Raw genomic sequence first — 23,365 nt, forward strand, 5'->3', positions numbered from 1 at the left:
GGTCAGGAGTTCAAGACCAGCCTGGCCAACATGGTGAAACCCCATCTCTACTAAAAACTATAAAAATTAGCCGGGTGTGGTAGCACACGCCTGTGGTTCTGGCTACTCGGGAGGTTGAGGCAGAAGAATCACTTGAACCCCGGAGGCGGAGGTGGCAGTGAGCCGCAATGGTGTCACTGCACTCCAGCCTGGGCAACAGGGCGAGACTCCGTCTCAAAAAACAAAAACCAAAACCAAACCAAAACAAAAAAAAGATGGCAAAAATGCCATTCTTTCTAATATATATTTTTTAGTTCAAATAATTATTTTCATTATAAAATGTCATTTATGTTAACATGTGATAAATTTTCTAAACGAATAATTTTACATTTCTCAAGTTTTTCAGGTGAAATTATATATTCATTTTTAAATGTGAAAAAACACCTTAGCATTATTTACTGTAAAAATGTAGTAAATAACAATAGATAAAAACTCACATAAAGCTCTGTAGAGTCCTCAATAATTTAAGAGTGTAAAGGGATGGTGAGACCAAATATTTGAGTACTGCTGATTTAAATAAAATATCGTACATCCATGCAAGTGACTACTATGCAACTATTAAAAAGTTAAAAAAAAAAAATAAGCTCAATTGTGTGGTAGTTTTCCTAAAATTGATATGAAACCCAGAAACCACTAAGGAAAAGCAGTATTTGCCTACATGAAAACTAAAGACCTCTAAAAAAAAAAACCCTGTAATTCCACAGTCAATGTTAGAAGACAAATGATTTGGACAAACTGTTTCTGACTTAATACTCCTCCAACTTCCCTGCCTTGGGTGAGTTAGCACGGTAATACAAAATGCTTGGAAATAAACTTGGAAAAGATATTCCATAACTTGTTAGCTTGAAAGTAGGGGAAAAAGAGATAATCCAAAAGAAAAAAAAAAAACAGAAGAACTGAATAATCTGTCCTTAGATAAAAACCACAAATCATCAATATGAAAATATTTTGAAACTTCAATTTTAAAATGCAAAATTGAAAATACTGAAATTGTTTTCCCAAATCAGACTGGGACCGACCTGATTGGCAACAACTTAAAAGACTAATCACACAAGTTGGCAAGGACGTAGAAACCAGGAACTCTCAAACTATTAAGTCTAAGTCAATAAAGCAGAATAATGCAACAGTATCTGCGCAAAAGTTGTTAAAGGGTAATCTTTGTTCTAGGAGATCTAAAATTTTACCCTATAAATATATTCACACAAGTGCACAAGTATATAAGTATGTAAATTACAGCACTGTGTGTAAAAAGAAAAATCTATACAGCCCTTAATGTAAGCCTAATAAAATACATGGCTGTACATGAATATAATAAAAGACGGCAGTTTAAAACTATGAGGTATAATCTGCACATACAAACAGAAAAGTCAACCGTATAGACATTTGTATTAAAAAGTATACATATGTGCATTTAATACTTCTGGAATACAAACCAAATTTAACATTGACTACTCTGGGGAGTAAAGAAAAGTAAAACTCAAGAAGTGAATAATAAGAAAACTGCCAACATTGGAGCCATAAAACATAGTACTTTTCCAAATGATACTTGATATTTTACACAAAAAGTAGAATTTATAGAGAAACTGAAGTCCCCAGGGATTTCATTTTAAGCTTTAACTTTTTTTTTGTTTGTTTTCCAAACTGATGAGGACACTTAAGAATCCCTTCTTAGACTCCATTCAAGCTGTGAGGGATATACGCCTTGTTTTACTTCTCCCCACAATAAGAGCGACACCAAGAACTCGGTTCACAGACAGCTAAAAGATATACAGAGTTTGTTTTATATCACTGAAAAAAGTGAAAAAAAAAAAAAAATGTGGCTTTTGGTGCTACTATTAGGTTAAACTATATAAAACTGCCACTAATGAATTGTTCAACCTAATACATGTGGTACATTGCTTTCCTGAGGAAGGATTTTATCCTTTATAGACTGTTTGACCTCTGATGTCCCACTAGCTGACAATCTCCATTGTCTAAAAAACTGATTTGTTCCTCATTGGAGGAAATACTGAACCAAAGGGTCTCCTATGAGAAAACTGCATACAGCATATTTGAACTATTTATTTCACTAGGTCTTCCATGACGAATAAAGGAAACATTTTTAAAAAATTAAGATCATAAAAAAATTTTAATAAATGAAACTAAATTATAAATAGATTTGTGGACTCTTTTAAGTAGAGAGTGAATGGTCTGCCCTAAAAAAAGTAAATAAAAACAAAAAAAGACAACGAAATGAATTGAAAGAACCTTAGAATTCCAATTTACTTTCCTCTACATTGTTACAATGTTTCTAAACTGCCATTTTCTTCCCACCATCAGCATTCAGTGAACTCAAGTTAATTCTCACATACCCCAGAAAATAAATAAAAACAAATCTACTGGAAAGGAGTGGGAAGAGTTGGGAAAAGCCATATAATGAACTAATACTCAATTGCCTGCTACACTGTTAACTATGAAAACCTAACTAATTTTAATCTATACCCTTTTCCTCTCCTCTCTCAGTTACAAACCAACGAATCTTCAAACTCCACATTCCCTGGCTCTCCTTTCTCATTCTCAGTCCAGCTTCAAGTCACCTGTTCTTCCTCTATACATCTGTATATCTCCTATTCACTCTTCAAACTGCCCTGATCTTTTTTTCCATGTTTTATGGAACTACACTAAAACACTTTTTCCTAAGTCAGTAGGGACTTTTACAAGAGTGTTCAAATCAATGGATTTTGACACCTTGCTTCATTTGACCTTTTTAGCATGTGCTATAACCTTACACCCTATCTTAGAACAAACCACCTTCTTGGTTTCCATGACCACCATTGTCTTTTTTTTTTTTGTGAGATGGAGCGCGATCTTGGTTCACTGCAACCTGCACCTCCTGGGTTCAAGCAATTATCTCACCTCAGCCTCCCAAGCAGCTGGGATTACAGGCGCCTGCCACCACGCCCAGCTAATTTTTGCATTTTTAGTAGAGACGGGGTTTCACCATGTTGGCCAGGTTGGTCTCAAACTCCTGACCTCAGGTGATCCGCCCGCCTCCACCTCCTAAAGTGCTGGGTTTATAGGTGAGAGCCACCATGCTGGGCAACCACCACTGTCTTTGTATGTCCATCCTTCACAGGTATTCTTCTTCAACAAAAGCCCCCTATGTGATGCTAGGATCCCAGGTCTTTGTCATGAGTCAAGTGCACTTCTCCTTAAGGGAACTTATTTACTAATGTGGCTTCCATTATGACCAATACTTTTCAAACTAATCTCTCACATAGTTCCTTTTGAACTCAAGACTCACACATGAAACTGTCTGCTGGTCATGGGTCATCCAAATGAAAATGGAACCCTCAACCTTAGCATATCTAAAACTAGTCTCATAATCTAACTTTGCCTTCAAACTTGCCCTATTCACCATTTACCTTGTGGCCTAACTCAGAAAACCTAAGTGTCAGAAAGCTTACCTGTTCTGTAGAGGATGTTTAATATAGTGTTCTGGGTTAGCAACCTCCTGATTAGATTCCGTTTTCTCCTCTTCTGTAGTCGGGGGATTAGGAGTAGGGGTGGTTTCCTAGTGGAAAATAATATAAAACATTAAATTTCTTAAGACATCTATGACAGCAATATTCTAACTAAACCTGAACTGACATGCTGATAATTTTTTTTTTTGAGACAAGAGTCTCTCTGTTGCCCAGGCTGGAGTGCAATCGTGCGATCTTGGCTCACCGCAACCTCCTCCTCCCAGGTTCAAGCAGTTCTTCTGCCTCAGCCTCCTGAGTAACTGGGATTACAGCTGTGTGCCACCATGCCTGGTTAATTTTTCTATTTTTAGTAGAGACAGGGTTTCACCATGTTCGTCAGGCTGGTCTTGAACTCCTGACCTTGTGATCCGCCCACCCTGGCCTCCCAAAGTGCTGGGATTACAGGCATGAGCCACCACGCCCGGCACTGATATTTTTTAAGAAGGAATTAAAGCAGATTGCTTCATAAAACAGACCACCCAGACCAACCTCTAAAGAACCATTCTCTATTCTCATATCTCTTCATTAAGAGCAAAAAGAAAAGGATTTCTCAAATCTGAAAATGTAATGATATTTATAGTTACCCTTCCACTTGCACTTTTTTTTTTTAAATACCAGGAAGACAGTCACAGACTATGCAACAAAGTTGGGAAAATCTGCTATTTTTCTTAACATACCATCATATTGAGATACTGCATATGGTATTGAAGGGGGTATCAGGAAGGATAGAGGATTAAAACTAAAGTTTCAAGAGTATAACAACTATATCACTGGGCACAGTGGTGCGTCCCTATAATCCCAGCTACTCGGGAGATCAACAGGAGGATTGCTTGAGACTAGGAGTTTAAGACCAGCCTGGGCAACACGGCAAGACCCTGTCTCAAAAACAAACAAACAAAACAAAACTATATTATGATGACAAAAAAGCTTTGTAAAGTGATCAAGTCAATGATATGCAGGTCTTACCTTCATGGCATACTGTTTACCCTATGGTAACCTAAAAGTTTGGCAGCTTAATATTTTCAGTGGGCCCTAACAAGATGGACATTGGCTTGAACTTAAATCTTCTTTTAGGCTAGGCATAATTAACATTGTCATCTAAAAATATCAGAAAGAAAACAAGCCTGGGGACAGTAATTTAAAACAGGTGTTCACCACATTCTTCCATGTAGCTCTTCACACTATCATAAATTGTCAACAAAAGAAAAAAGCCAAAGAAAGGCACTAGGACAAAGACTGATACCAAAAAAAGGGCAATGCAACAAGTGTTTAGAAATCAGACTGAAGCAGCAAACAATAGAGATCTATGTTAACATAATAAGGTATGTAACTCAAATATTTATTATCTAAAAGACCTCAGAGAGCAGAAAGGTGGTAAATATTTATTTGAAAGAATATGGGTTTTCCTGTATTTTATGTTTCTTAGAGATGGGGTCTCACTCTGTTATCCAGACTGGAGTGCAGTGGGTAATCATAGCTCACTGCAGCCTCAATTTCCCTGGCTCAAGCAATCTTCTTGCCTCAGTCTCAAGGGTAACTGGGACTACAGATAGGCACCACGATACCTGGCTAATTCTTTTTTATTTTTAGTATAGACAAAGTCTTACCATGTTGGCCAGGCTGGTCTCAAACTCCTGAGCTCAAGCGATCCTCCCACCTCGGCCTCCTAACGGATATGTTTTTTCTTATCAACATATGACATGTATAAGAATTTCTATTAGCCTATAAAGTCACCCAGAACAGAGACCCTGTCTTGATCTCACTCAATAATCACAGTACTTAACCCAATAGGAACTTATCGACTTGATTACTTAACTGAATAAATTTACATGTTTACATAGAATGGTTAAGGCCTGAAAATTGACATACAGTAATTAATGCCTTAAAACCAAACATTTTTATCAACATTTACTTACCAGTAAATTTAAGTGTTCAAACAGATGATAATTGCTGAATGCCATTTCCTATCCCACTAGCTTAAAATTAATGATGGGTTTCCAGGCAGACAGTGGGAGTCTCAATGAAAACAATGAGAGACTGGCAGGCAGGTAGGCTTTAGGGGACAGGGTACCAGAGAAAAACTGCTGTAGATGAGAAGTGGGCTCCTCAATATATGTAAAAATCCCTCACAGGTTTTTGGCTAACTTCTAAACTGGCACTTTCAGAGTGTAACTCTGGTTGGCCTAACAGAGAACAAGAACAGCTGAGCCAAAACTAGAGACTGCACAGTATTCGTGAAACATAAGTAGAATGGGTACAGGGACTTATGTCTGTGACTCCAGCACTTTGAGAGGCCAAGGCGAGAGGACTGCTTGAGTCCAGGAGTTCGAAAACAGCTTCAGCAATACAGTGAGACCCACTGAAGAAAGAGGAAGAAAGGAAAAGAAACAATCCTCTCTCTTTCAGATCCAAAAAGGAATACCAAAGAAAAGTCTTCAGCCTGCAGAAAAAAGATCCCAGATGGAGATGTAAAAAGAATGATAAGCACTTGAAAAGGTAAATATCCTATATAAACGACTATTAACAGTTTAAAGGAGCAATGCTTATAATATGTTTTGGGGTTTCACACAATGATGGTCCTACCACAAGGTTGGGCATACAGGGGTTTTCAATGTTGAATATGCCAGTAAAAGATATTCTTCCTCTTAAAGTTAAACAGCACTGTAAATTCTCTTATATTTATTCACAAGCTCAAAATCCTCACTATAAACCATACTTTCACAACACTTATTTAAACCTTTCACCTCAGCAGCACATAAACAGTGAATTACAATATGACTAATTACAAGTTTAAGGTGTCCAAAATAATGTAGCACTTTCCCTTCTTTTATGTTATTCCATTCTTTTCATTATTGGGAAAATGATGAAAGACTAAGATGGCATAAAATCTTTGGACATATAGGAATTAAAAGCAAGTTATCACTCAGGAAAAACATATCCAGTTCCTAGAATTTTAAAAGTGTTATTTTGAATTAAAATAAAAGTCGCACTGTAAGTAACTGATACTAGTCTTCATATTAAGAACACATAATTGGCCAGGCACGGTGGCTCAGTGCTGTAAACCCAGCACTTTGGGAGGCCAAGGCAGGTGGATCACCTAAGGTCAGGAGTTCAAGACCAGCCTGGCCAACATGGTGAAACCCCATCTCTACTAAAAATGCAAAAATGAGCTGGGCGCAGTGGCGTGTGCCTGTAATTCCAGCTACTTGGGAGGTTGAAGGAAGAGAATTGCTTGAACCCAGGAGGCAGAAATTGCAGTGAGCAGAGATCGTGCCACTGCACTCCTGCCTGGGCAACAAGAGCAAAACTCCGTCTCAAAACAAAACAAAACAAAACAAAGAAGGACACATAATTTTGTACTTTTCCAACAACTTAAAAAAGGAGCTACACATTTTGAAATGTGTGTGTATGTACGAATCAGTAAGTATACTAATTTAAAATCTTTAGTCTTCACTTTTAATTATATAAACATATTAGATTTTCAAACAAATGATGTGAAATACCATAAAAATTTTTATTGGGCATAGACAGTCTTCTTTTTGTATGATCTATATGGGAACTAAAAAATAGTTCAAGAAACAAGTTCTATTTTAAGATATATAACCTTATTTTTAAGGTGGCTTCCTATAGACACTAAATAGTTTTAAGTTTGCATTCAGTTTAAAAACAAAACTCTACTGCAAAATCCTACCATATTCCTCTCTCTACTCTCTTAGGCTGGTGTTTTCTCAATGAGCAAATTTCACTGGAAATTACATTCTAAATGACCAATCTCAGGTTCTACTGAGGAATTAAAAGGAAAAAAATTAAATGACTAACATTTCTAGGTTTATAAACTATCTGGACAAAAAAGTAAAGGCTAATTTAGCAGATTATGGCTAATCTCAAAGTAATCAAACACATTTTTAACCTAAAATAGGCAATCTTCCCTGGAAAAAGCATTGTGTAACACATTTTAGGTGGGTAGAATAGGGAGTAAGAGCGAGGCCATGGGATGGTGCTGTGTTCATCCAGGTAGTAACCAATGTGGCTGAAAGAGAGGGTTCGTGAAACCAGAGCTAGAATGGTAGGTTGGAGTGAGATTGTTAAAGGCCTCAGAGGTCAGGCTAAAAGTGTAGCTTTCATCTTGGGGGCAATGAAAGCCATTAACCAGAAGGTCAAAGAGATTAAATACAAATGGCAAGTAAGGGAACAGAAAAAGATAACCAATTTGAGAGCAAAGTATTAAACCTGGTTTAAGATTTGCTCAGTTTATCAGCTTCAAATAAAAATGTTCAGTATTGTAATTTAGCAAACCCAGGGCTGAATAAACTGTCATAGCAACAAGAGAAAGTTGAAAGTGAAGAAAAAAACCAAGCAAGGGCAAGAAAAGTCTAACAACTGGCTGCAAAGAATGTCAGGTAGCTTTTCACTACATTCTGCAAAAATTAGCACAGGTATAATATTAATCTTATGGGACAATCCTAATATTATAGAGGTAAATAATTTCCCAGATCTAGCATCATTCTGCGATGTTTTCAATAAATCTGACTAAACTTTAGATTGTTCTCATCATGTTCAAGTCTACATTGCTTAAATTTCAAAACCATGATGCGCTTTTCCACGGTTTTGAACATTCAAGATTTCTAAGCAATTCTCAACCCAAATACACATATAAACCATTTCTTCTAGAAATAATGATGAGCCTTCCCCCTGAGAACACCCCATTTGTGTCCTCCATTACCTTCATTCAACAAATATTTACTCACAGGAACTTCCAAAAATTTTTTTTCCGGGTTAAGACAAACCACCCAACACCTTATTTGAAGTATGTAATAATCAGTAGTCCCCCTAGGCACTGGTTAATGGTTTGAACCAATAACTCAAGGTATTGGTTATTACTACTACTGGTCCACAAACTGGTTATGGTTGACAGTGAGGTTAAGTATAGAAATGCAAAGTAAACACTTCGGAAATTTGTAGCAATTTGACAATTTTTTATCTGCTGAAACTATCAAATTCAGGCTTACATTTTGTATGCATGTCTTCATCTTTATAATTTTACAAAAGTATTATATTAGAAATTTTAAAAAAAGAAAAGACCAGGCATGGTGGCTCACCCCTGTAATCCCAACACCTTGGGAGGCCAAAGCAGGAGGATCTCTTGAGCCCAGGAGGCCAAAAAAGGAGCACCACTTGAGCCCAGGAGTTCAAAGACTGCAGTGAGCTAAGACAGCACCACTGCACTCCAGCCTGGCTGACAGAGTAAGACTCTGTCTCTAAAAAATTAAATTAAATGAAAATTTAAAAACAAACACAAACCAGTTTGTCGTCAGAATATGAGATGCACTGCTTCAGATCACACCCTCTAGAGCCACGTTCCCCATGTTGGAATCCCAGCTCTGCCATTCACAGCTGTAAATTCAGAGCAAGTAACTTTTGTGGCCTCAATTTCCTCATCTTAAAATGGGCATTGTGACATTTATCTCCTAGGATCACCATGGGGATTAAATGAATTAAAAAACAAAAGCATTTAAACTGTCTGGTACATGAGAAATGCAAAACAAGGATTGCTTTTTATAAAGTAGCTAAAAATTTTAAGCAGTTACCTGGCTTGCCATTCTGCAAATTTTTATTCAGAGCAAACTGTATGGCCAGACACTATGCTGAATTGTTTTATATGATTTGTTTTAGAAAGACAAAAAATTTTTTAAATTATATTTATCACTTTCCTCCTTCCTAAATTTTTTCTGATATATGTAGATATAGGTATTCCTCCCAGAACAATAACGATTAATGCAATATAAAGTCATTTTAAAGTAACATTCAAGTGAAGAAACCTACTTTTCCTACTTTTAAAGGTACTCCCAGATACCATATTTCCCCTTTTCTGTACTGAAGGCATCATATCTTTGGCCTCATGAATGGCTAAAATGTAGCATTGAGCTGAACTATTTATTACCAAGGAATAGCATAAAGGACATTGAAATCAAGCATCAAAATAAAGCACAAAAAAAGGGGCTAGAGGAAGAAAGAAATTATGTATCAGGCACATTTATTCACATACCATCTATATATATACCAGGTATCTGTATACCAGGCTCTGACTTCACTACTACAGTTTTCCTCTGATAACAGAAAAAGAAATCCCAGGTTTACCAATCCCTGGTGCACTAGGAGCCATATTGCAAAATGGGTATCTCAACAACACAGTCTGGATCCACCTCTAATCTCAATTTGATGAGTTCTTTAAGTCTTAAGATGAGTATGATAGGAGAAAATTTTCAGAGAGCAACAGGGATTATTTAAGTGATCTAGGGCAAGTCCTTAAAACCCATGTAAGGATCAGTTTCTTCCCTTGTAAAAAGTGCTGTGTAGGTTTTAATCAACAATCCAAGAGTCTGGCACTTAAGTGATCAATAACTGTCAGTTACCATTAGCAATCAGTACTTGAGATGACATTAATATAAGAGTTCAGAAAGGTAAGAGCTGAGTAAATGTGGCATGCTGAACTAGACTTCAAACTCTGGAAGAAGTTCGGCTAGTCCTTTAAATTTTAAGATGAGGAAATTTCAAGAACAATAGAAGATAAATCACTAACATTCATATCCCAGTAATATACTGAACAGGGAGTAGTAACCTAAACTACCTAGGGTATGCTCTCTAAATTTTTGTCCTGGCTCAATAATTTCTATCTATCCTCAAATCCTTATACCAGACCTTCCCCACACCCCCAATCATATACACAGTAAGTGGGGATATGGAAAGAGAAAGAACTCGTGATTAACTTAGAAGTAACTACCCAGATGACTATTACCACACCTAAATAATTCTGATACCAACACTCTCCCCCTTCCTGATGACACAAAATAAATGTGTTCAGTCAATGCTATAGCATCAAATAATGGGTAACAACATGACTGGTGACCCATATTCAGTGGCACTTCCTTATATTCCCCCTTCCTTCACTTTCTATAGCTGAACTGGAAAGACCAGCTGTGTCCATACTAGAAATGTAAATGCTACATATTTCAAAGACAGCTGCAATTATTCCTACAAGGTACTAATACAACATTCTAGTAAACTGAAGGCACGATATTAAATAAAGGTATGAAATAATGAGCAGAAGGACAGATAGACACAGTAAGAACATAAAAAGGTGGTGCTTTATGATTTTGAAAAGCTCACACCTCATCCAAACTGTGAGTTTTTACTTGATAGGTAACATTTACTAAGCAGCGACTACCAGGCCATGTGCTACATTATTTGCATACATACTACCTCAACATACTATAAATCATCTCAATCTAGTCAATATTCATGATCCTGTGAAACAACCATTATTCTCTCCACTCTTCAGACAAATCTGAAGTCCTGGAAAAGTAAACATGTCATTTAAATCCGGGACTACCAGGGTTTACGGCTAAGAACACCACATGTCCTAGTTCTACCTGTTTGTTGTTTCAGTATAATTGTTAATAGAACTCTCATTCACTCCCAAAGGTGGCCAGGACTGAATAATAAATTATATGGTTACAAAGATTCTCTTTCTAGGCAACATAAGTCTATAATATACACTGTGCTCTGCTCTACAGCCTCAGGCTCAACACCTTTGCTCATCTTGCCAATGCACATCACTGCCAGTAAACTAGTAAAAGAGGCATGAATGGTACAACTCACCCTTCCTCCCAGACACACAAAAAAAATCCACCACCAGGAAAAAAAAGCAACTATATAGTGAGTTTGTATTATTATGCACAACAGGACCCTAAATACCCATTGGTCAAATATCTCACATATACAGGTAAGTGTAAGTAAAAACCTCTTTTATGTGTACAAATAACTTTAATGAGAATATTATTTAATTGAAATATGTAAAGAGACTTCATACTTTTCTGTTCCTTTGTAGTATCCACTCAGTTCTCAGTTTTGTCCTTCATTTGACATATTAAATCAGGCAAAGAAATGTATACAATCACATAAAAAGAATCACGTTTTCACACTTGAACACACAGCAGTGGTCAAAAATAACGAAATGTAAACTGGACCCCATGATTTAATGCAAAAAACATTCTGTACAGGAAAGTTTCAGCCTTCTAACTTCACTGAATCCAGTACTAAATGTTCTTTATATTCCTCAGCCTTTTTCAAGTCTTTTTCACTTTCTAACATCCGCCAAAGAACTATGCAGCTTCCAACCTGTGCTGGCAATCAGAGCTTATCACCTGGGATTCTTGCAGAATTTCTGCCTGCTTTTTAATGGCATCATTTTCACTATCTTTAGCTTTCTTTTTTTTTTCTTCTTGTTGTTTTGCTTCTTTTTCATGCATCACTTTTTTTTTGACCAACTGCTTCACCACAGTAGTCTTAATTTGTCTCAGGCCAGGATTAGCCATGGTCCCTCAAGCACCATGAGAAGGGTGGGACAAAGAGCCAGGGTAACCATGTAGGAGGTGGCTGTCAGTCCGCAGTTCTTTTCAAGAAACCATGCATTTCCTCACAGCACCCTCCCATATGTAAATTAGTGTAATTAATTAACTAGTACACAAGAACAACTATAGTCTTACCACCTGTCTTGTAAGGAATAAAAAATTTGGTAAAACACTGAAAAGTTGCCTCTATTAAACTGTTTTGGTTTTAGCTTTGAAACATATATTTACAGTAAAGGAATACCAGCTAATATGGCATCACTCATGAAAATGTGGCTGTGGATTTTGCAGGTCTTCCTTACCTGTAATAAAGGATCAAAACTATGACTTTTGTACTCCTCCCTTAACCTAGAAAGTTGAAGTAAAAAAACAACACATGGAGATTTAGCAAAATACAAATCTTTCAACATTAAAACACTGCTCATATGGAAAAAATTTTTTCACGTAAAAGACCCTGAGACATCATGTATCAATTATGATTCAAAAGACAGTACTTCTTAAAGTGCTTTTCAATTAATATAAAATGGCATCTAAACAATAACAAAAAATCACTGGTAGCTGGATTATTAAAGAGTTGTGATGATGTGTACAAATTGTGCAGTGCCCAAAAATACTATAAAAATTCAATAGCTGTTTATTTAAATAACCTAAGTACTTGATCAAAATTAATAAGTAGCACTAAACTCACGAGTGAATCGACATGATTAAGTTTGCTGAGCTATATATTTCTGGATAGTCAGCAAACTATACTTAAACATATTAATTTAAAAAAAATCCCAACAGTTCACACTTGCATTTCTGATCTTCAAATAAACAATTTTAAACTTGGATAGATTCTTTTTTTTTGAGACAGATTCTCTGTCAAACAGGCTGGAGTGCAGTGGCATGATCTCGGCTCACTGTAACCTCTGCCTCCTGTGTTCAAGCAGTTCTCTTGCCTCAGCCTCACGAGTAGCTGGGACTACAGGCATGCACCACCACACCTGGCTCACTTTTTTGTATTTTTAGTAGAGATGTGGTTTCAACCATGTTGGCCAGGCTGGTTTTGAACTCCTCCTGACCTCAAGTGATCCACCCGCCTCGGCCTCCTAAAGTGCTGGGATTACAGGAACAAGCCACCGTGCCCAGCCTAAAACTTGGATGCATCCTTTTTTTTTTTTTTTTTAACCCTTTGAGATGGAGTCTTGCCCTGTTGCCCAGGCTGGAGTGCAGTGGCATTATCTTGGCTCACTGCAACTTCCGTCTCCTGGTTGTAGTGATTCTCCTGCCTCAGCCTCCTGAGTAGCTGGGATTACAGGCGCCCGCCACAACGCCTGGCTAATTTTTGTATTTTTAGTAGAGATGGGGTTTTACCATCTTGGTCAGACTGGTCTTGAACTCCTGACCTCGTGATCCACCCGCCTCAGCCTCTCAAAGTGTTGGGATTACAGGTGTGAGCCACTGTGCCCGGCACATTCTTAACTACTAGAAAGAGTTGTAGGAGGCCAGCACCTGAGGTTGGGAGTTCGAGACCAGCCTGACCAACATGGGGAAACCCTGTCTCTACTAAAAATACAAAATTAGCCGGGCGTAGTGGCACGTATGCCTGTAATCCCAGCTACTCAGGAGGTGGAGGCAGGAGAATCACTACAACCTGGGAGGCAAAGGTTGCAGTGAGCTGAGATCAAGCCATTGCACTCCAGCCTGGGCAACAAGAGTGAAACATTGTCTCAAAAAAAAAGAAAAAGAAAAGAAAAAAGAAAGACTTGTAGGCACCTTTTAACATTTTAAAATAAATTTTTTAAATGAACATTCTTAAGGGAGCACTAATATGTACCTACCGATCAAATTACTTTGCACATATTATGCAGCTTAAGCCAACATCACAAATTCAGTTTGGGTTTGGGGAGGTGATAACACAGACACAAGAAATAACAGACGTGTGAACTAGGATGATAAGGCTAATGATAAAATTTAAATGTCAGTACTATTTAAACCAAAGGCTACCAGAAGATTCATAATTTAAAATAACTAGAAAAATTTACAGGCCGGGCGTGGTGGCTCATGCATATAATTCCAGCACTTTGGGAGGCAGAGGCAGGTGGATCACGAGGTCAGGAGTTCAAGACCCACCTGACCAACTTGGTGAAACCACATCTCTACTCAAAATACAAAATTAGCCGGGAGTGGTGGCGTATGCCTGTAACACCAGTTACTCAGGAGGCTGAGGCAGGAGAATCACTTGAACCCGGCAGAGGGAAGTTGCAGCGAGCTGAGATCGCGCCACTGCACTCCAGCCTGGGCAACAAGAGCAAAACTCCGTCTCAAAAAAAAAAAGAAAGAAAAAAGAAAAAGAAAAATTTACGTATGGCCAGGCACGGTGGCTCATGCCTGTAATCCCAACACTTTGGGAGGCTGACACAGGCAGATCATGAGATCAGGAGATCGAGAACATCCTGGACAACATGGTGAAACCCAGCCTCTACTAAAAAATACAAAAATTAGCTGGGCCTGGTGGTGCATGCCTATAATCCCAGCTACTCAGGAGGCTGAGGCAGAAGAATCGCTTGAACCAGGGAGTCAGAGGTTTCAGTGAGCCGAGATCGCACCATTGCACTCCAGAATGGTGAAAGAGCGAGACTCCATCTCAAAAACAAAAAAAAAAAGAAAGAAAACAAAAATTTACATACATTGAACATTATACAAAAGTAAAAAATGATTCAAAATATATCAACATTAAAATGGCATTAGGACGAGTGCACAAAACTGTTGACTGCAGTAACACGGTATTTTCCATTTCAATTATTCCTTAAAGCTTTATAGGAAGTATTTGAAAGGCAAATCTTTTAAAGAATTTAACTGCTATTTAAATGTTTATACATTTTAAAACTTAGAAAACATAACTAAAATTTCATACTAATTAAATTCTAGTTTTTTTAAAAACAATCTATCTTTACATGTCACAGTTCAAACAAATGAGCAGTTACTGTTAAAATTCTATGTGTTTGGCCGGGCGCAGTGGCTCACACCTGTAATCCCAGCACTTTGGGAAGCTGAGATGGGTGGATCGCCTGAGGTCAGGTGGTCGAGACCAGCCTGGTCCAACATGGTGAAACCCTGTCTCTACTAAAAATACAAAAATTAGCCAGGTATAGTGGCACGTGCCCGTAATCCCAGCTACTCGGGAGGCTGACTCAGGAGAATTGCTTGAACCTGGGAGGCAGAGGTTGCAGTGAGCCAAGGTAGTGTCATTGCATTCCAGCCTGGGCAACAGAGCAAAACTCCGTATCAAAAAAATAAATAAATAAATTACATGTGTTCATTTTTAAAAGTTAAAGGTTATAATTTCAATTTAAACTGTAGCTTTAATAAGGTCATTTTGTTTTCTGTAACAACTTCTTATCCAACAGATTTTCCTTTTTTTTTTTTTTTGCCTTCAGAGGAGGGTATCACTGTTAACTTAGGCTGGAGTGCAGGGATACAATCTCAATGCTCACTGCAGTCTCAAACTCCTAGGCTCAAAAGATGCTCCTGAATAGCTGGGACTACAGGCATGAGCCACCATGCCCAGATAATTTTTAGAGACAGGTCTCACTATATTGCTCAGCCTGGTCTCAAACTCTTGGCCTCAAGTGATCCTCCTGCCTCAGCCTTCGAAATTGCTAGGATTACAGGCGTGAGCCACCACGCCTGCCTTTTTATGTACTAAGGTTTTAAAATCACCTTTCAAAAGAAAATATTTTGAAGAAATATATGCCTTAAAAAAATTTACAAAACCAGGTATAGTCAGTTTCTTATGTCCCCAGGATTACAGAGTGGAATACAACCTTCTATTTACTTAGTTTAAGTTAATAAACTATCAAGCTTCCAAACGTAAAAGGATCTACTAAGTTCCAAGTCAAAGCTAAATAGGAAAATAGAAAAACAGTAAAATTAAAATAAAAAGATCTACATTATTTAACCTAGTAATTAGACTTCTAAGAGACAATACATCTATCAACAGATATACCCAAAAGGTAACAGATAAACCATGGCATTTATAATGTAAGCACTAAACATATTTGTAAGAATTTCTTTAAAACTAATACAAATGTGGAGAAAAGCAGATTACAGAACCATATAAAAATGAGCACTTAAAAAAAAAAAAAAAAAAAAAAGCCAGGCGCGGTGGCTCATGCCTGTAATCCCAGCACTTTGAGAGGCCAAGGTGGGCGGATCACGAGGTCAGGAGTTTAAGACCAGCCTGGTCAACATGGTGAAACCCATCTCTACTAAAAATACAAAAATTAGCCAGGCATGGTGGCATGTGCCTGTAATCCCAGGTATCTGGGAGGCTGAGGCGGGACAATCGCTGGAACCCAGGAGGAGGAGGCTGCAGTGAGCCGAGACCACGCCACTACACTTCAGCCTGGCAACAGAGCAAGACTCTGTCTCAAAAAAAAAAAGAAAAAAGAAAAAAGCAGCACTATTTTTGTGCTTTTGACCTATATTAAGAAGTCCTAAATAAACTGTAGTACATCCAGAAAATGAAACATTACTGAGTGCTAAAATAAAATGAGTTATCGAGCCATAAAAAGACATAGAAGGAACTTAAATGTATATTACTAAGTGAAAGAAGCTAAGCTGAAAAGGCTACGTACTGTATGATTGTAAGTCTGTGATATTCTGGAAAAGACAAAAAGATCAGTGGTTGGTGGGGAGGGTATAAACAAGCAGAACAGAGAGGATTTTTAGGGCAGTAAATTATTCTGTACGATATTATAATCGTGGATACATGTCATTATACATTTGACAAAACCCACAGAATGTACAACATGAAGAGTGAACCCTAATGTAAAGTATGAACTTTGGGTGACAATAATGTCAATTTAGGTTCATCAGTTCTAACAAATGTGCCATTCTGTTGCAGGATGTTGACAGTGGGAAAGCTGTTCCTGCACAGGGGCAAGGAGTAAGTTACAGGAACTGTAATTTCTGCTCAATTTTGCTCTGAACCTAAAACTGCTCTAAGAAAATTAAGTAGTTTTTGAGACAGGGTCTCGCTCTGACACCCAGGCTGCAGTGCTGTGGCACAATCACAGCTCACTGCAGTCTCGACCTCCAGGGCTCAATCAATCCTCCCGCCCCAGCCTCCTGAGTAGCTGGGACTACAGGTGCATGCCACCACACTTGGCTAGTTTTTTGTATTAGTATTTTTAGTAGAGACAGGGTTTCACCATGTTGCCTAAGTTAGTCTTGAATTCCTGGGCTTACGCAATTCACCCACCTCAGCCTCCCAAAGTGTTGAGGTTTCAGGCATGAGCTACTGCACCCAGCTGAAAATTAAGTATTTAAAGGGAAAAACGAAAAGGTACGAAGAGGGATATGGTTTAAAAAAAAAAAAAAAGTTCACTTTCAGAGAACACTTAGTTGTTGAGATTACAGATTATTTTTTTCACACTGATCTAAATATTCCAAATGTATTATAACAAAGTTATATTAAAGCCCAAATAAACATCTGAAACTACTCCTGGACGGCTCAGTGTATTCCAATAATCTGTCCATCCCTTCCTACGTCAGTATCATATTTTTGTAAATTTCTTTTTTTCTTTTTTTAGACAGCATCTTGCTCTGTCACCCAGGCTGAAGTGCAATGGCGTAATCTTGGCTCACTGCAACCTCCACTTTCCGGGTTCAAGCAATTCTCCTGCCTCAGCCTCCCAAGTAGCTGGGATTACAGGCACCCACCACCACGTCCAGCTAATTTTTTGTATTTTTAGTAGAGATGGGTTTTCGCCATGTTGGCCAGGCTGATCTCGAACTCCTGACCTCAGGTGATCCACCTGCCTCAGCCTCCCAAAGTGCTACTATTATAGAGTCACTGCGCCCAGCCATTACTTTTAACAATGTTTTTCTTCATGATATGGTAAGTTCCCCATTCGCCTTTCCTATTCCTTTTTAAAACTTTGCTTCTGCTCAGGCCTGTAATCCCAGCACTTTGGGAGGCCAAGGCGGGCAGATTCCCTGAGGTCAGGAGTTTGAGACCAGCCTGGCCAACACAGTGAAAACTCGTCTCTACTAAAAACATAAAAATTAGCTGGGTATAGTGGTTGGCGCCTGTAATGCCAGCTAGGCTGAGGTGGGATAATCACTTGAACCTAGGTGGCAGAGGTTGCAGTGAGCCAAGATGGTGCCACTGCACTCCAGCCTGGGCAACAGAGTGAGGCTCTGTCTCAAAAAAACATGTCTACATACTCAAAGGAATAAGTTAAGATTTTGCATGTATATTTAAAAAAAATAAAATAAAAAAAGGAAGGAGGACGGGAGGGAGAAAATAAATACCTGGAATTTCAAAATGAATGGAAATTTAAAATGAAGGTTGAAAAATAAATGAAATTTCCCAGAGAACTAATCCAAGAGATCTAATATCTGAGCAACTGTTTCAAAGAGAAAAGAGAGGAGAATCACTAATAAACCTATGAGAAGTGATGGATATGAGTTGCCATTTTAAAACACCCAATAAGGCCAGGCGCTGTGGCTCACGCCTGTAATCCCAGCACTTTGGGAGGCCAAGGCGGGCGGATCACGAGGTCAGGAGATCGAGACCATCCTGGCTAACACAGTGAAACCCCGTCTCTACTAAAAACGCAAAAAATCAGCCGGGCGTAGCGGCAGGCACCTGTAGTCCCAGCTACTTGGGAGGCTGAGGCAGGAGAATGGCATGAACCCAGAGGTGGAGCTTGTAGTGAGCTGAGATCATTGCGCCACTGCACTCCAGCCTGGGCGACTGAGCGAGACTCTGTCTCCAAAAAAAAAAAAAAAAAAAACGCCCAATAAGTACACAGTGCAATGATGAAAACAAACTTATCTAAGGTGTATCATTGTGAAATAGGGACAAGAAAGAGTCTACAAATTCTAGGGAGGGTGAGAGATGAACAGATCACACTAAAAAGTAATTTTTAGCTACCAGAATAATTTCAGACTCATCAGTAGCTACAACAGAAGTCCATGAAACATGACTTCAGAATCCTGAAGAATTCTATGTCCAGCTAAACTACAGGTATGACACTTAATATTCAAAGTTTCAAACATTTTTTTACTATGTACTTTTTCTCAAAAAACTGCTGGGGATGTGGCCCACCCAAGTGAGACAAGAAACCAAATAACAGGAAGATAAAGGGCACAGCAAATGGAAGGGTGGAACACAAAAGTCAAATGAAAGAATCAGGAACATGGTAAAAGGAGATCCAGAGAAGACAAATGTTTACCATATATAAAGGGCAACAGTCCAGACTGGAGCAGTGTGATTCAGGTGAATGTGATTGGAGCAATGTGATTTAATGGCTGTTACGATTAAAATGCCTATTATTCTACCTTTTCTAAACACACACACACACACACACACACACACACACACACAAAACCCAAATGCTCAAGTGTCCAGCCCAGACTATTATCTCTGTTTGACCATGTGTTCATGAAGTTCCACTTCTCTCTTTTATGTCCTGCTAACCATATTAGATAACTTTCTTTACACCAGAAGAGTTCAGCTTTAATTCAATCTTAAAACAAGATACAGAGCAGCATATTCCCAAAGACTACTCTCTTACTGAAGATTCTTTGCCTGGCCCACAAAACAGCCTCACCAGATAACAACTATAAATCGTATGTTTCCCAGGACATGTTCATGATCATGCCCACTGGTTTCCCCAAAAAGGGCTCTAGTAGAAATTCTAGCAAGCTGAAGCCAAACTATAAACCAGAAACTGTTCAGATTATCATTTTTTATGAGCCTTCATCAACAGTGGCAATACTATCTTTCCCTTAGACATCTAGCTTTTTAGTTTTTTCAAAACTAAACACATAGGTGAAAGATACATATATGGGAGATTAGCGTAGAAAAAACAAAAAGCAAGGGAATGCTTGACTCAAAAATCGGAAAAGAAGATGGAGGAGGGGCCAAAGATACAATAATGTGATCACGGAGTATTAAAAAAAGCTGAAATGCTGCTATGATGTCCTAGGTCATGGTACACAGGTCTTCAGTTTACTACTCTAAAACCTGGCCAGGTGTGATGGCTCACACCTGTAATCACAGCACTTTAAGACACCAAGGCAGTAGGATTGCTTGAGCCCAGGAGTTTTGAGACCAGCCTGGTCAACACGATGAAACTCCATCATTACTAAAAATGCAAAAATCAGCTGGGCGTGGTGGTGCACGCCTCTATTCCTAGCTACTTGGGAGGTTGAGGCAGGAGGATCGCTTCAACCTGGGAGGCGGAGGTTGCAGTGAGCAGAGGACACGCCACTGCACTCCAGTCTGGGCAACAGTGAAACCCTGGCTCAAAAAAAATTTTTTTTTGCCAGGTGTGGTGGCTCACACCTGTAATCCCAGCACTTTGGGAGGCCAAAGCGGGTGGATTACCTGAGATCAGGAGTTCAAGACCAGCCTGGCCAACATGATGAAACCCTGTCTCTACTAAAAACACAAAAAATTAGCTGGACGTGGTGGCGGGCACCTGTAATCCAGCTCCTCGGGAGGCTGAGGCAGGAGAATTGTTTGAACCCAGGAGGCGAGGTTGCAGTGAGCTGTGATCGCGTCATTGTACTCCAGCCTGGGCAAGAGCAAAGCTCCGTTTCGGGGGGGGGAAAAAAGATACAAGAAAACTTACATATCTATTTTATACTTCGTTTTTTACATATAAACATTTCATTATTTTGAAAAAGGGAGGAGTTCTAAAAAAAAATTGTAGCTGGGAAACCAACTATAGTTGCAAAAGTGTTTTATCTGACCAACAGAGTTTAAAATTTTTCAATTAGTTGTCAAAACATCTACTTTATAGATATACTATCTCATGTATGGAATGATACAGGGAAAAGTTCATTCATCCCAGTAATGTTTGAAATAGTAAATGGTTGGAAATGACCTAAATATTAATATAGAAATAATTATGTTAAAACCATATAGTATAATATATACCATCAGAAAAAAGAAGTGAAAACGTTATGTGTTGATATGTAATGCTCTACAAGACATATTAAGTGAAAAAACACAATGTGCCAGAAAAGTGCACATAGCTGGCTACTATTTACTTTTTACAAATATACCTATTTGCTGTATATGCACAAATCTCTATTAAATAAAGTTAAACAATTGACAATGCTGGTTGTCTCTAGGTCATCTGCCTGCACAGAGATCAAATTGAGGAGACTGTGTACTATTGCATAAGACTTGAGTTTTGAACAACGTAAAGTACTGCCTATTTACACATACATTTAAAAAACTAGCAAAAAGGTCGGGTGTGGTGGCTCTTGCCTGTGATCCCAGCACTTTGGGAGGCTGAGGCAGGTAGATCATGAGGTCAAGAGATCAAGACCATCCTGGCCAACATGGTGAAATGCTGTCTCTACTAAAAATACAAAAATTAGTTGGCAGTGGTGGCACACGCCTGTAGTCCCAGCTACTTGGGAGGCTGAGGCAGGAGTCATCTGAACCTGGGAGGTGGAGGTTGCAGTGAGCTGAGATCATGCCACTGTACTCCAGCCTGACAACAGAGTAAGACTCCATCTCAAAACAAAAACAAAAACAAAAAAAGACTAGCACAAAAAAAAAAAAAAATTAACCCACAGAACAATTCTAATTCTATACAAGAGTAAATAACTGTCTTTGAAAGATTAAAATACAAAGTAACAAGAAGCTTTTCTAGGATAGAATAATGTATCTAACCAAATTGGGCATACACAGTTACACCTTATAAAGTTGAACTAAATACAATATGCATACATACGTTTGCACACACCAGAATTTCTGGATTCTTTCTTTTTTTTTTTTTGAGATGGAGTCTTGCTCTATCACCCAGGCTGGAATGCAGTGGCGCAATCTTGGCTCACTGCAACCTCCGCCTCCCAGGTTCAAGCAATTCTCCTATCTCAGCCTCCCAAGGAGCTGGGAATACAAGCACGTGCCACCACACCCAGCACATTTTTGTATTTTTAGTAGAGATGGGGTTTCACCATGCTGGCCAGGCTGGTCTCAAACTCCTGACCTCAAGTGATCCAATTACCACGGCCTCCCAAAGTGCTGAGATTACAGGCGTGAGCCACCATGCCTGGCCAGAATTTCTAGATTCTGAGACCATACTGCACAATTTGGTGGCTATTACCTACATGTGGTTAATTATTAATATTAAATAAAGTTTAAAACGTATTTCCTTGGTTGCACAAGCCACAATATCCAAATGCTCAATTACCATGTAGTGGCTACTGTATTGGACAGTAAAAAAGACCCTTTCCATTATCTCAGAAAATTCTCCTGGACAGCCTTTTTCTAGTAGAATCCTCAAAAAACTGTAACTGGGCAATTTGGAAAGGGGAATGAGGTGGCTGGGGAAGACAGACAGGACATAGGTTTTTCACATTAAACAGAACTTAGCCTGTGCCAGATAATGTCCTTAATATGATTCATGCTAATTCAATTCTTGTTGTACTTCAGTATAATTGGTTTCCTTTGTAAACCTATGTATTTTATGTAATACATGCTAAAACTTTTTTTTTTTTTTTTTTTTTGAGAGGGAGTTTCACTCTTGTTGCCCAGGCTGGAGTGCAATGGCACTATCTTGGCTCACTGCAACCTCCACCTCCCAGGTTCAAGCCATTCTCTTGCCTCAGCCTCACGAGTTGCTGAGACTACAGGCACCCACGACCACGCTTGGCTAATTTTTGTATTTTCAGTAGAGATTACAATGACAGTAATGAGCAGAGCACAGAAAAAAATTACAATTAATTTCTGTATAACATTTTGTAGTAACAAGCTTAAAACACACAAAGAAACATATATGTGCACATTTTAGCTTAAACTTTTTCAAAACAACTGTTTTACCCTTTGCCAGACCTACCACCAAAATTACTAAAAGTACTAAGGTAGTGGAGTCTAGAATAAATCCAAAATCCACAAACTTTAAAAACTGTACTAAAACGGCAGGGCACAGTGGCTGATGCCTGTAATCCCAGCACTTTGGGAGGGCGAGATGGGTGGATCACGAGGTCAGGAGATCGAGACCATCCTGGCTAACACGGTGAAACCCCGTCTCTACTAAAAATACAAAAAAAAATGAGCCGGGCGTGGTGGTGGGCGCCTATGGTCCCAGTTACTCGGGAGGCTGAGGCAGGAGAATGGCGTGAAGCCGGGGGACGGAGCTTGCAGTGAGCCGAGATCGCGCCACTGCACTCCAGCCTGAGCGACAGAGCGAGACTCCGTCTCAAAAAAAGAAAAAAAAATGTACTCAAACATTTTTCACTAGCAAAATATTTTAACTGGGAAATCATACAAACTAGCAAATGCCAGAAATCAAATTAGAAAGGAGGAGAAAGTAAGTGTCCACCCACTTTCTTTAGAAATCTATCCACAAAGTTTTCAATCAGTTACTAAAATACGATTGGTGTAATTGCTTGGTTTAG

At 38.7% G+C, this 23,365-nt stretch overlaps 1 protein-coding gene across 2 annotated transcripts in view; it reads right to left on the minus strand.

The window, feature by feature from the left end:
* EIF4E (eukaryotic translation initiation factor 4E) overlaps nucleotides 1-23,365 on the minus strand; it is a 48,735-nt gene that overhangs the window by 17,917 nt on the left and 7,453 nt on the right. Inside the window, exons 1-2 of one of the 2 annotated variants that reach the window (XM_073017499.1) lie at nucleotides 12,253-12,390; nucleotides 3,486-3,592 (exon numbers count right to left, since the gene is read on the minus strand). In XM_073017499.1, coding sequence (XP_072873600.1) covers nucleotides 3,486-3,592; nucleotides 12,253-12,375 — 230 coding nt within the window. In that variant the 5' untranslated portion in view covers nucleotides 12,376-12,390. Of the gene's footprint in view, nucleotides 1-3,485; nucleotides 3,593-12,252; nucleotides 12,391-23,365 lie in introns of those variants that run through there. The other variant, XM_007999335.3, reaches the window with a different exon arrangement.

The sequence above is a fragment of the Chlorocebus sabaeus genome, chromosome 7, assembly GCF_047675955.1.
Source record: "Chlorocebus sabaeus isolate Y175 chromosome 7, mChlSab1.0.hap1, whole genome shotgun sequence".
Classification (NCBI taxonomy): domain Eukaryota; kingdom Metazoa; phylum Chordata; class Mammalia; order Primates; family Cercopithecidae; genus Chlorocebus; species Chlorocebus sabaeus.